The sequence below is a fragment of the Budorcas taxicolor genome, chromosome 10, assembly GCF_023091745.1.
Source record: "Budorcas taxicolor isolate Tak-1 chromosome 10, Takin1.1, whole genome shotgun sequence".
NCBI classification, from domain to species: domain Eukaryota; kingdom Metazoa; phylum Chordata; class Mammalia; order Artiodactyla; family Bovidae; genus Budorcas; species Budorcas taxicolor.
In genome coordinates, this window is record NC_068919.1 from 11,113,776 (window position 1) to 11,128,232 (window position 14,457).

General features: G+C 39.9%; 1 protein-coding gene across 3 annotated transcripts; it reads right to left on the reverse strand.

Annotated features, from left to right (window-relative positions):
- Window positions 1-209: 209 nt before the first annotated feature.
- On the reverse strand, window positions 210-9,252 carry MTX3 (metaxin 3). 3 transcript variants are annotated; one of them, XM_052647059.1, is made up of 10 exons: window positions 9,163-9,252; window positions 8,574-8,643; window positions 8,118-8,194; window positions 6,884-6,976; window positions 6,183-6,365; window positions 5,875-5,951; window positions 5,211-5,368; window positions 4,583-4,679; window positions 3,677-3,765; window positions 270-369 (listed from the first exon to the last, which is right to left on the reverse strand). In XM_052647059.1, the coding sequence occupies exons 1-9, from the start codon at window positions 9,241-9,243 to the stop codon at window positions 3,699-3,701; spliced, it is 903 nt and encodes a 300-aa protein (XP_052503019.1). In that variant the 5' UTR covers window positions 9,244-9,252; the 3' UTR covers window positions 270-369; window positions 3,677-3,698. The 3 variants fall into 3 exon arrangements, with proteins under 3 accessions (XP_052503018.1, XP_052503019.1, XP_052503020.1); XM_052647058.1 differs by lacking the exon at window positions 4,583-4,679 and having other exon boundaries at window positions 210-369; XM_052647060.1 differs by lacking the exon at window positions 6,884-6,976.
- Window positions 9,253-14,457: the final 5,205 nt, after the last annotated feature.

Below are 14,457 nucleotides of genomic sequence, written 5' to 3' on the forward strand. Positions count from 1 at the left end.
TTTTTATATACAGTACAATGTATTTTCTCTCCCCCCCAACCCAAGTTCATTTAGCATTCACGCTGATGTTATTTAAAGTGCATTGCCAAGCTAAAATAGAAGCTTCCTAACGAAAAAAAATTGCTGTCATAGAAAGTTTCTTTTGGTTTAGAGTCTTCCTTCTATCTATTTTTAGCATTTTCTTTTTGCCCTTCACACACTTAGTGTAAGAGACTGCTGCAAGAATTACATGACTCTGGACACAAAGCATGATGACTGTCAGGGTGATAGCCGTTGTAAGGAATTACTTTCTTCTTCTGCTGGAGTCAATTTAAGTGTTGGCAGTTTCCGAGGAGGAAGCTGAGGGCTTTGGCGAAGATTGTCATCCATCTGTGGAAAGTACAAAAGGTACATCTGACTAATAGCTATGGTATCACTAATATGGACTGTGGCGTCCCCATCCAAACTATAGCCTAGAAGAGGACAGAACCTTATGTTTCTAGCACTGCTAGAGAAATCTTTTCTTGCAAATAATCTCTAAAGAATTCTAAACAACATACCTAAATACTGCCTGACTTAGTACATGTATGGAGTTTCCCTTGTGGCTCAGCTGGTAAATAATCCGCCTGCAATGTGGGAGACCTGGGTTCGATCCCTGGGTTGGGAAGATCCCTGGAGCAGGGAAAGGCTACCCACTCCAGTATTCTGGCCTGGAGAATTCCATGGACTGTATAGTCCATGGGGTTGCAAAGAATCAGACACGACTGAGTGACTTTCACTTTCACTTAGTATATGTATAAAAGCAGTATGGCTCATCCTGGATGTCTTCACAAAATTACAGTAATGCCACAAAATGAACAGTCTATTGAATTCAACCACAGTACAACTTGGTTTAAGAAACCTTCTAATATTAAGTGTAAAAGCAACATTTCTGTTAGACTACTTTCCACAGGTTACAAAGCATGTTCTCATTTGAGCTTCCCAAGACAATTATAAAGAAAAAAAGACAATCATTCTCTATTTTACAGATTAGCAAAAGGAAGCTCAGAAAGGTTATCAGATTTGCATTAGCAAAGCTAGCATTAGAGCTGAAATGTGAGCCCTGGTCTTATTCTAACACTGTTGTTCTTTCAACTATACCTCAATGTCTCAATAAAAATGACCTGTATTCCACTCAAAAAGATCACCTCTCTTAGGCTCTGAGTATTTAGACCAAGGAAGGCTAGGAAGAGACAGAAGGATAAATACTTTAGACCTCATCCAGAGGCACTGCAAACAATGGATCAGTTCTAAGTCTGCTCCAGAGAAACAAAGTAACGTGGAGCACATTTAGAAAATGTCCAAGAGTTTCAGGAGTACATTAGCATCCCTGAAAACATCAGAAGAGGGGTTATTTAGATCTGAGTCAGACCCTAGAAAACTACCTTTAACCAGGGTGCCCCAAAACCATAGTGCAAGGTCCTGGTGTTAAGCTACTTCATAAAAGTCTTGAAAGCAGCTGCCATCGATGACCCAAAACCAACAGAATACAGCGTCTTACCACCTAGCTGGTAGACAGGCTTTTTTTAAGAGTTTTAACATGTGTAGCGCAAAACTCTCTCCTTTCAAGATGCTTTTATTAAGCACAGAGGAAATGTTTCAGCAGAGGTACATGGGGTTTATAATCAAAGGAAAAGAAGAGAAGATTAACTCAGTTTTCCAATGGACAAGAGTATTCCCAGTGAACTATTTGAATCAGTTGTCTTTTTTTCCTTGCAAGAACTAAGTTCCTCAAACATAACTCTTTCTTTTTTTTAAGCTCTAGATTTTCTGTCTAAATGGTGAACAGTGGCAGTCAAGAGAATCTGTTGTTCTACTGTCTTGTAGCACATGGTGATCCGTACTGAAGAGCAGATGGGAAGTGGCGTGGGGAGAGGGTTAGGAGACTCTCATATAGTGACACAGGGTTAGGAGACTCTCATATAATGATGATGCTAAAGTGAACGGCACAGAAGTGGTGGCGGGGCCTCTTGGTTTCACTTTCTGCAAATATGGGTCTGAAATGAATTTGCCACAGATGGAAATGAAAACTACACTGGATAGTCTTCATCCAGCAGAAAAGTACCTACAACAGTCTGAATAATTTTTCCATTATCCACACTTAACTCTTGGGGTATTTCCTCTCATGAGATTTACTGCACTGGGCTAAGAATTAAGACAAACTTGGCTTTCATTCAGCTTACCCAAACTTTAACAAGAGGTACATAAGTAAGAAGTTAAGTGCTAGTTGCTCAGTTGTGTCTGATTCTTTGCAGCGCTGTGGACTGTAGCCCATCAGGCTTCTCTGTTCATGGGATCCTCCAGGCAAGAATCCAAGCTATCCTTGGGTAGCTATTCTCTTCTCCAGGGGATCATGAAGTGAAGTGAAGTGAAAGTCTCTCAGCTGTGTCCGACTCCGCGACCCCATGGACTACACAGTCCATGGAATTCTCCAGGCCAGAATACTGGAGTGGGTAGCCTTTCTCTTCTCCAGGGGACCTTCCCAACAAAGGGATTGAACCTATGTCTCCCACATTGCAGGTGGATTCTTTACCAGCTGAGCCACAAGGGAAGCCCAAGAATATACCATAAAAAGAAATAAAATGGTCATTCCACAGAGTGGCAGTTGTAAACCTGGCTATTACCACCAGTAGTAATGGTTACATAATTTCATTCATGAGTTACACAGCTGACTAACTACAAAGCCCATTCTGGAATCCAATTACTAGGGTTCAGATTCTCTCTCTACTTCTTGCCAGCTGAATGACCTCAGGCAGATGATGTTATAAGCTACCCTTGAAGCTTCAGTTATCTCATCTGTAAAATGGGGATAACAGAGAGTCTGCATACACAGGGTTGCTGTTTGAAATTAAATGAGATAACTCATATACAGCCCATATGATACAGTGCCTGTTACTCAATCCCCCAAACCTCTAGCCAGTGTTATTAGGCCATAATGACCCCTTAGTTTGTGAAAGAATGAAGCATTATCCATTTGTATAAGAAAAAAGCAAGTTTATCAAACACTTGACGAAAACACTGTATAACTCTCTTTTTTCCACCTAGAATCACCCTTGTAATTTCCATTGTTGGTTCCCTCCCCTGCCCAATTCCTCAATATTTCTGTCAACAAACGCATAGTCCCTAAGTGGCAAATATCCACACTAGCCAAAAACTGTAAACAACATGTAGAACAGAGGATAGGAAGGAGAAAAAAATAAAAACATTTATGTGAAAGAAAGAAAAAGCACCATAGTGCTATTAGTAAGAAAGAATAAGCACAGGAGCTTATGATCAAGAAACATTAACCCTGAGAGACGGAAAGGAGCAGACAAGCAAGCAAGAAGTGTTTTTCTGTTTCTTTCTCTCTCCCCAGCCGCCCCCCTTTTTTTTAAAAGCCAAAGTCTCCTAACTTGAAAAGCACTGCTAATTGTGTGGCAAAAGCAAACCCAGTGCTATTATCAGATCTTTCCCCCAAACAATCAGTCCATTACTGGCTTCAAAACACTGTATTTTGTATTGCTTTAGTAAATGTATATTTAAACAACTTTCTGAAAAAAATAAACTTAAAAAAAACGAGGAAAAGGGTAAAGGTAATGCATATAACCCAAATTACAATATTAACTGCAGGAAGGAAAATGCTGCACTAGTACAAAGCAACGACTGAAGTAAACTTGACCTTCTCAATCAAGTTGGATTCCTTATTTACAAGTTGTGTCAGTTTCTGCAGATTTGCATCTACCGTTTCTTGTCCAGCAGGAGAGATGCCTAAGAAGCCAGGACAGAAATCAGAAAGAGGAAATTTTGAAAGCCTTACAAGCTGTTTAGATTCAAAGAATACTGAGTCTATCCACCCGCTCAGTGCTCCATCCCCCACCCACCTCCCCAAAAAGGCAAAGGGAAAAACCATTCTCGGTTCAAAGGCAAACTTAAGACATACGGTAATACTCCAAAACCAAACCCTAAGCCAAAGGACTAAATGTGTCCTTAAGGAGAGCCAGTTAGCCAAGTGTTAGGCAGACAGCCAAGGTCATTAACAAGAGCACAGCAGTCCTCACTGCCTTCTCAAATTTGACTTGTACCTTTTCCCCACCCATTTCAAATAGGCCGTTAGTTACAACTACTGCATTTGAAGAGCTTTCTAAGGGCCAAACAAGTATCCACACTTCCAAAGTCCTTGAACAGACTTTAAGAAAATACAGTTTTCTGGGATCTATTCCAGGAATGGATTCTATTCTAATTCAGTGAATCTGGTACAGGGCTTAAGATTTTGTATTTGTTCTGTGGTCAGGTTTGCTAACCACTGCTCCCAAGTAACAAGGTTGAAAATTACTCAGTTTCATGACTTCCAAACTACTAACCCCTCCCTTGTTACATACAAGTGTATTATATACAAAACACATAACCCACTATATAAAAAAGTAAACTGTTCCTAAGCCAATGGTCCTGATGACTTCTGTTTCTTAAAAGGACAATTTCTGCCAACTCTCCCCACACAAACTTGGTGTCCCAATCACTTAAGCACAAGGCCCCATGCTCCCAAAGAAGCAGCGCCTAAGTGACAGGTGCCCTCTATTTACTATACCTCCAGTCTGGTGCAATCAGTTTGCAAGTAGTGGAATCATGGGAGTGTACCTCACCAAAATCAATCTGCTGCTCATTTCTGTTCACGCAGGAAAATGCTAGAAGCAACATTTAAAGTAATTGCCCATTTGCATTAGGATAAAGGCTATCTTTCAGTAGGGACATAATAAATACCTGTGGTTAACTTTTAGAAGAAAATTACCCACTTCAAAGGGGCAATATTTAAAGAACAAGAAGCGAGAACTGTATAAAATCCAGGAGAACAGACAAAAGGCAAATAGATATTTCTCTATTGAAAGAAGAACTAACACATGGGGAAAAAAATAAAGTTGGAAAAAGTGCCACTTTTTGAAGTTTTATAAACCAGGATTTTGGAGAAGGAAATGGCAACCCACTCCAGTGTTTTTACCTGGAGAATCCCAGGGACAGGGGAGCCTGGTGGGCTGCCGTCTATGGGGTCGCACAGAGTCGGACACTACTGAAGTGACTTAGCAGCAGCAGCAGCAAACCAAGGTTTAAAGACAATATACACACGTTTTAAATAAGTAATGGATTTGGTGTATACATCCTTAGGAGAATATGCAAATATTCTATACAAACAAAGATTAGCTGAAGAAGAACCAACTTACCTCCAAGACCAACCCTAAAATAACTGTTTAGGATGTCATCACAAAAGCGACACAGGTTGGAGAGCTGCTTCAAATGTTCTTGTAACTGAACTTTAGGAAAACGTACTTTATAAAGAGGTGCGAGAAAGCCAAACACATAGGCATCCAACGTGGAAGGCCTGAAAATAAATTAAGGATTTTTAAAAAGCACTAAGAAAATATTAATCTGGGATTATGCTAAAAACTTTTCCTCAGATACATTTATCAAGTCTGCAGTATACAATATAGTCTTTAAAAAGGTTTACTACCCATTTGGGCTTATAAAAAGGAAGCAACTAGGGTTTTACTCATTAGTAGTTTTTTAAAATACTCTTACCCATTTTATTTAGAAGAAAATTTAAGTTGTAAGTTAAAAGATTTACTCACAGGCATCATATAGAGACTAGAGACTGGGTACGAACAGTCTTAAAAGTTTCAAAGTCACATATGCAACATATGAACTCAATGTTAGATCACCCCAGCAGAAAGTTTCCTATAGTAAAAAAATCCACTAAGTATTTTTTTAAGTGTCAAACTCATTGGGGATGGGGTAAAAGGCCCAGGCAAGGGAACTTGCTTTAAGTAACTGCTCAATGGATATACGCAAACAAAACATTAAAATGGTTTTATAAGGGAATGTACTCACATATCTCCAAAGAAAAACTGAGATCTTCCCAATCTGTTTGACAGAAGATTTAGGCACTCCTTCGCATCTCTGTATATCTAATAAGGATGAAATTACATCTCAAAAGTAGGAAAGATGCTTAAGAACTCCTTTTCAGGCTGGCATTGATAAGTACTGGGCAGGCCAAAAAGTTTGCTCAGGTTTTTCTGTACCATCTTATCTTACAGAAAAACCTGAACAAATTTTTTGACCAACCCAATAGTTTCATCCCTGCTCTCTCTTGTCCCTCCTCCAGAGAGCCCTTGCTCTGAAGGTAATTCCAACCATACCTGAGCTTCTACTTCTCGAAGGTGGTAGAGGGGAGGCTCTCCCCTGGTTAGGAGAATCCTAGTCAGTGCTCCTTTAGACATTCTTCCAGGCAGGATCAAACTCAACGGAAAAGGCATTCGTGAAGCAAACCATGGCTTTGTCACAGTAAAGTAATTGTCACTCTCAACCCAGAATGTGTGAAGCTGCAAAAGGAGGAGAAAAAAACACTACAAGGATATTCTTTTATTAAAAGAAGATCATTCAGTAGATGTAAAACTTTTTCATAAATATTTCTGAGTGAAGTTAACTTCATACCCATTTTCCAGCTAGGATGATTCAAGGATAAACCAAGATTTTTAAACATGTGAGTTTTGTTTTGCTCTATCCCAAGCATCCAGAATAAGGCCTGGAACATACTAGGTGCTTAATGAATATTTTCTAAATGAATTACAGTTGGCCCAAATCTATACATGGAGCAACAAACTCTGTCTTTCACAGAGAATTTTTATTTCCAAAATGACACTGTCTTTCACTTTGTTGGTTCCTATACTAGTTGAATGTCTAACAGATTCAACCCAGTTTCACAGTTACGTGAAACAATCGAAAATAATACATAAATGAAATTTCTTCTCTTAAGCCTCTTCCATTATCGTTCTTCTGAACAGACTAAGTACATTCTCAGTAAAGTCACTAAAATACTGTAATATTCACCAATGCTCACCACTGCAGGAAGAAGCTTCTCTTCAAGGAGAGCAATGTAAGCTAGCGTATCTGCCCCTTGTTTTGCTGAAAGTTCATAATCAGCATTGTATTTCTGTTAAAAAATATAAAACCCAAAACCTCATAAGTCAAGAGCGTCCCAAAACAGTGAAGCTAAATAAACTAGGACTCCTATTCTTCTTCAAAAATGGCAAACATATTAAAAAGGAAAAGAGAGATACAAATTCAGTAACAATTTCTACTTAATGCAAATAAAGTTCTGAGCATAGCCTCATGTACACAGTAAGGTCCATAAATGTTAGTTTTTTTTTTAATTAACTATTATTTCAATGATTGTTAATGACCTTAGTTTAGTGCGTGGCATGTAGTACAAACTTAATAGAAGTTATTATTATTTTTGTTAATTTATAACAAGGAAAAGTTCTAATTAGTTGTGTTCCCCATGAAAAGAGAAAACTTCCCCATTTAGAAAAGTTCTAAATTTTGTTGACATAGCACTTCTTTATCTATTGGCAAAACTGATGATAACTTTCACGTTTATATAAATTGCTACATGTTTAAACATTTTAAATATATAAACCTTGGCATGTTCAGATATTTTGGATGCATTATTTCATGAAACATTTAACCGCAACTATTAGTTTAAGTACTTTTAAAAACTAGTTGCTAGTTGATAGGAACTCAGACCTCATACCAAGAACAAAATGTGTAGCAGTTATGGAACTAAATTTATAATCATATCAATAAGTGTAATAGTGAAGACAGCTAAATTGAATCTACTGATACCTAAACTTCAATAAAAGCCAAGCAAAGTGCATGATCATGTAAGTTGACTGTAACTCACTATATGGCTTTTGAGTCACAGTACAACTCATAATTTAGAGCGGTAACTCTCAGTTATTTATTTTTAATCAAACCCTATGTATCTCCAAGGTGGTTAGGTGGTAAAGAATCGGCCTGCAATGCAGGAGACCCGGGGTTCAATCCCTGGGCAGGGAAGATCCTCTGGACAAGGGAATGGCAACCCACTCTGATATTCTTGCCTGGAGAATCCCCATGGACAGAGGAACCTGGTGGGCTACAGTCCATGGGGTCACAGAGTTGGACTCAACTGAAGCATGCATGCATGCATGTGTCTCCAAAAAAGAATTCTAAACAAATATTTTTAATGTTTTTCTTTTTTTTAAGTAACATGCAGGGATGGAGAATCTACTTATTCAAAAAGGACCACCCACCTGTTTTCTTAAAAAGTTTAGTATTTTTGCCGGCTGAGAAATAGTATTGTCTTCAGTTGTCAAAACTGGTACATCTCCTATAATCAAAAAACATTTTACACACAAGGAAGCATTTCGATATCCTTTAAAGAGATCCCAGTACCCTTAAAACTATACCAATCACATTTGGAGGAGGAAAAAATGAGTAAGATATTTTAGGTTTTTGCAGTTTTACACACACACACACACACACACACACACACACACAGAGTTTTGGAGAGCATTTCATTTCTCATAATTTCCATTTATTTGGCTTGTCCTTTTAAGTATTACTCAGAATGATCAAAACATAAGCAACATACAATCAAGGGCATGGTGAGAACTAAAACCCCAAGGTACTCCATGGCTACATGCCTCCTAGCTTTAAATGAGAGGGGGGAAGGGGCAGAAAGGAGCGTTTAAAAGTTTACAGTGTACCTCTTGAACCTCTCCAGGTGTTATCTATGACATTGACTTTCAGGGGTGCACCAGAAAATTTGGCGTAAGCCTGAAAGAGAGTTTGCAATAGAACATTTTAGACTGAGTACTAAAGGAAACCTGCAGAGCAGCTTGACTTCAAATCTGGGTCCCCCGAAAGGTAGAAACATCAGACTCCGGGGCTGCATCCCTCCCCAGACTTCTAGCCGTCATTGCGCACGCCAGCTACCAGGGCTTTGGGGGTTTATTTCACCCCCACCCCAACATTCAAGGGATACAGAGCAGGGAGCGCGCGCCCCCTGCTTTGGGCTTTCATTCCACCGCCCAGACAGCTTTGCATGATTGAAAACACTCGGAGCCAAGCGGTGAAGCCATGACTTCCCCGCCGAAGCTTCGGCGCGGACACAGGCTAGGCTGTAACTTCTCGGACGCGAGGGAGCCCAGATTGCTGCAGCAAGCAGCGTCCGGGCCGGCCCGGGCCGGTGCGCCGCGCGGGAACCACCTTTCGGCGCCGGGACCCGGCCAGCCAGCCTCGCGCCTCTGGCCCCGCCCCTTCTTGCCCGCGCCCGCGCCAGGGAGAAGGCCTCACCATCACCACCAGGGAGTCGCTGTGCACCGACGGGAGCCCCCAGCCGCCTCCCCAGCAACTGAGTTCCAAGGGGGCCGCCATCTTGCCGGGGCCGACCTTTGTTATCCCGGAAGTGCTTTTGCCACCTACTTTCCGGCAGGTGGAATCACGGGGGCGGGGCGAGAAAGAGAGAAGAGATCTCTGGGGACCGGGGGAGGTGCGGGAAGGACCCCTGGAGGGGTTAATCGCATGCTTAGAATCGGCTTGGCTTAGGGGTTGAAAGCCCTGGGCAGTAAGTCAGATAGCCTCCCGGTAGTAAGTCCCCAGATACTTATTGCACGCCTAATGTGTCCCCTGGAGAAGGAAATGGCAACCCACTCCAGTATTCTTGCCTGGAGAATCCCATGGACAGAGGAGTCTGGAAGGCTATACAGCCCATGGGGTTCAGACACGACTTTGCGACTAAAGCAAGCAATGTGTCCCAAGCCCTTTGACCATCACTACCGTGGGTCTAAACTAACCCATTTGTAGAACTAAGTATAGCAGGTTAGTTACAAGATTGTTCTCTTTAAAACTATGACATGGGGGTAAAGAACTAGACATACATAGCAGACACTCTAATTGTTTGACCCCTTTCCCCCGTATATTTGGCTTCTGCTTCTTGCCATTCTCAATCTCAATTAGTCACCTGCATGTTTACTTGTTACACTTTTTCTAAAAGTAGCGAGTTTCCTGGAGTTCGTCAATTTCCTGGAGTTTGAAGAATTCTGCCCTTCTTGAGTCTGGAATTTCTTTCTTTCTTCCCTGGCTCTGCTCCCTCAAAGATGAGCTTAGCTGTCATCTCCCTGGTACAGTTTTCCGAAGTCAGGAACTTCTAGATCCCTGCAGCCTCTTGTACATACTTGAATTGTAGCTTCTACCAGATACAAACTTTTTGCCTTTCAGTGTACTGAAAGTTCTTAGAAGACAGAACTGGGCTGGCTTCCTAGATGTGAGACCTAAGCAATTACACAGAGACCTGTGCTTAGAAAGCTCACACTTGCCTTAATGTTCTGGTGTTATTGTTTTGAAATTCATAATTTTTGAACAGAGGGCCCTGAGATTTTTATTTCAACAGGGCCCTGCAACATGTTATCAGTCGTGTCTGTGGGCCTTGTGGGCATGAACTACATGTTTCTTAAACATCAAACTGACAACTTCTTAGAAAAACTGAAGAAAAGAAAGATGGACCCTGGAAATGCCTTGATCATAACGTGCTCTCTGGGTCTTGAAATTAGGACTTGGGTATAAAGCCTCTGTCTACAATGTGGGAGACCTGGGTTCGATCCCTGGGTCGGGAAGATCCCCTGGAGAAGGAAATGGCAATCCACTCCAGTACCATTGCTTGGAAAATCCCATGGACAGAGGAGCCTGTTAGGCTCCATGGGGCCGCAAAGTGTCAGACACAACTGAGCGACTTCACTTACCAGGTGTCTTTCTAGAAGGCACAGAAGACTTTCTGGGATATTCTCTCAGGCATTCCTCTGAGCTCTTTCCTTTCCCATGCCCCTGAGATGGTTGGGTCCCTTTAAACAACTGAAAACTCAAAAGAAATCTCTGCAAATTTTCATAAAGTTACAACTCAACAAGTAATTGCTAAACAGTCCCTTACCATTTACATAGCCATCTAAATTACAGTATCAATCTGCTAGAGTCCTTTTTCATGTTTCAAAGGCAAGAGTTTGAAAATTCTCAGAAATGGTTAGAGAAGTTATGTCAAAGGTGAGATTCCACTAACAATACTTAAAATTGGAAAACGTGTAACATAAATATCATTAAAATTAAATGTCAAAATATTTATTGAGCAGCTGCTATGTCCAAAACACTGTAAAATTCTGAGATGATAAACAGAGATAAATAAGTTATTAATTCTATTCTCAGGAGTTTATAGTCTACAAAGGAGACAAAAATTAGGTGTAACAAATCAGATTATCATGAGAAAAGTTAGAGATAAAAATAAAATACTGTGGAAGCAGAGAGCAGGAATGATACATTCTCTGTGGAATCAGGGGAAACTTCTGTGTAGTCTTCAGTATAAAGAAGGTAATTCAACTTTCGGATTCAAGTAATTGGACTCCCTGTTTAGAGGATTAAATTCCCAAGCCATAAATCTCAGAGTCCAAATATGACAATTAGGCATTTTAAATAATCGTACACAGAGAATGTATGTTGCTTGAGTCTTATTTATAGAAGAGAGGGGAGTTAAAGTGGATGTACATTCTTTGTGTACACACAGTTATTATTAATTACTCAGCTCAGCCTTCTCCGTTATTGCTACTGTTACAAAAGACAGTTTCATTTGCATTAAAGGGAAATTTAATCTCTTAGCATTGCGTTGAGACAGAGAATGGCATGCTATTGCTTTTGATGAGAGAATCTTTACACACAGGTTTATTTGTATCTATTTAATAGCAGTTTTTTTATTGCTGCAATTTCTCTGGAGAGTCTATATTTGCTAGATTGAATTTTAAAACCCTAGCACAGTTGATTGCACAACCAGGCTGAGTATTGTTCCAGAGAACCACACCGAAAGCCGAAACCTTCAGGAATTACGCATGGTATGGGTAGTTGGCCCCTGTGCATTTTTATGGCTGCTAAAGAATATTGTTCAAAGTTTGTCAAAATCATAATTTCAGATTCCTACCAGGAAGCATACTATCTGCAAAACATTTATGTATGTGTGGGATGACCTGAATTACAACTTTATAATGAGTATTCCAGACAATGTTTTCCCAGAAAAAGAAATCTTATTTTTCAAAATATAGACATTAAAAATAGTTTCATCTAGTGATGGTCATCTGGACTCCAGGGACTTGATTTTGGCATCCATTCCTATCCCTCATGTGTTCCTTAACTTAGGAGCCGTGTTACAGATTCTGTTAGGATCCTTTGTCTGGGTTGTTAAGAATCTGGGAAATGGTGCTGTCAGCAAAGATGAAAGTAACAAGTGATCATGCATTATGAACTAGAAATCGTTTAATGTTGCTTTTAACTCTAAACTTATATAAGTCATTTCCATGTTCAGATATGGAATTCTTGGGGAGGAAAATAACGAATACTGAATGGAGATCAGGAGAACCGGTTTCCTGACTTTGTTTCTAAATAGCCCTATGACCTTGAGCCAATTATTTACCTTTATTCCTCGACTCACTCACTTATAAAGGAAGTAGTTCTGAGATACCATCATTTTGTGTCTGATAAGCATTTAATAATAGTTGACATTCATGGAACAGTTTCTGCATGCTGGAAATTGTTTTAAGTATCCAACATAACACATTTGACCTTCATAATGACTCCATGAGGTAAGTACTATAATGTTCCCCTATTTTCAGGGAGGGAAATTAAGGCCCAAAGTTGTTAATTAACCTTCCCAAGGTCACCTAGCCAACAGGTGATAGAGATAGGATTGGAGCCCAGGCATTCTAGGCTCATACTCTTAAACACTATGTCATTCTGCCTGTAGCCTTCATCTTTTAAAAAATTGAAATATAGTTGATTTACAATGTTGTGTTAGTTTCCAGTAGTACAGCAAAGTGATTCAGATGTATGTGTGTGTGAGACAGTGTACAACAACAAAATATCTATATTTGTTCTTTTTTAACTTTCTCTTTTAGTGAAAGGTATTAAGAATAGTTCTCTGTGCTATACACAGAGGTCCTTGTTGGTTATCTGTTTTACATATAGTAGTGTGTGTATTTTCATCTCAAACTCCTAATTTATTCCTTGCTCCCTTTCTCTTTTAGTAACCATAATTTTGTTTTCTATCTCTGTGACTCTATTTCTGTTTTGTAAAGGAGTTCATTTGTATCATTTTTTTGCATCCTACATATAAGCAGTATCACATGATATTTGTCTTTCTCTGTCTGGCTTACTTCCCTTAGTATGATCATCTCTAGGTCCATCCATGTTGCTGCAGATGGCATTATTTCACTCTTTTTTAGGAAATATTCCACTGAGTGTGTATATATAAAACAGATCTTTATCCATTCAGCTGTTGATGGACACTTAGCTTGTTTCCATATCTTGGCTGTTGACAAGTGCTGCTGTGAACATTGACATGCATGCGTCTTTTTGAATTATGTTTTTCTCCAGATACATGCCCAGGAGTGGGATAACAGAGTCATGTGGTAACTCTGTTTTTAGTTCTTTTAAGGAGGGTTCCTTTTTCTCCATACCCTCTCCAGCATTTATTATTTGTAAACTTTTTTTTTTACTGTGTTGGGCCTTAGTTGCACAGGATCTTCATTGCATCATGCAAGATCTTTTCATATGGCACACGGACTCTAGTTATGGTTCGAGGGCCCAGTAGCTGTGGTGCATGGGCTTTAGCTGCTCTGCAGCAAGTGGGATTTTAGTTCCCTAACCAGGGATTGAACTCGCGTCCCCTGTGTTGCAAAGTGGATGCTTAACCACGGGACCACCAGGAAAGCCCCTATTTGTAAACTCTTTGATGGACATTCTACCTGTAACCTTCTAAGTAGTCCTATAAAAATCCTAGTTTCACTCAGAGTAGAATTATCAGTGCCATGAAATCACTATCAATACTTGTTAGTATTTGTTTAGAATTAAACCATTAAACAACTTCATGAAGCAACTTCTGTATGCCCAGCACCCTGCTGGGCAGTAAGAAAATAGAAACTTGTATTTGTGCTTTCAAAGGGATAGTTGGTAAAATAAGGTCTACATATTTGAGTTAACTAGAGATGGTTAGGAGGTACCATTTTGTCTAGCAGACCACAATTTTGTCTCAAGTCTAACGTGGCTTTGGAGAAAGTCTATAATGTACTGCCGTGTTTGGCAAAGGCCTGAGAGAAGATATAGGGCCTTGGGTGACCTTGGATGACCTTGAAGGATGAGTACGCTGGGTTTAAATTGACACAGAGAACAGCACTACGTATGGGCTATGCTGCATAAATCAAGGCTTGGAGAAGGGAATGACAATGGCAGAGCATCTAAGACAATTAATGGATGTGGGATTTGATAATAAGCTAGAGACTGATCGGGAAGAGTGTTTATTAACTTGAGAACCAGAATTAGTGATATTGGAAGGTATGGGAATATGTAGTTCTGAGGAAGTGAAAAAGAAGACTAAGTCTTAATACAATATTAATGGATTCACATAGTCATGGATGGGAAGTGGAATTCTATTGTTTTATGAACGTGATAGGAGGAAAGGTTTTGTGAACCAATACACTGTATTATATAAATTTAAGTGGTGTGAGAAAATAAAGGGAGGAAATGCTGCAGGATATTATCAGACAAGAGTCACCTTGCATC

What these genes read in the sequence shown, in the direction of transcription:
- MTX3 (XM_052647058.1), bottom strand. Translation starts at nt 9,243, where the DNA reads ATGGCGGCCCCCTTGGAACTCAGTTGCTGGGGAGGCGGCTGGGGGCTC. An exon ending in GCGACTCCCTGGTGGTGATG is followed by an intron (nt 8,644 to 9,162) that starts GTGAGGCCTTCT and finishes ACTCTCTTTCAG; the next exon opens with GCTTACGCCAAATTTTCTGG. An exon ending in AGAAGCTTCTTCCTGCAGTG is followed by an intron (nt 6,366 to 6,883) that starts GTGAGCATTGGT and finishes CTCCTTTTGCAG; the next exon opens with CTTCACACATTCTGGGTTGA.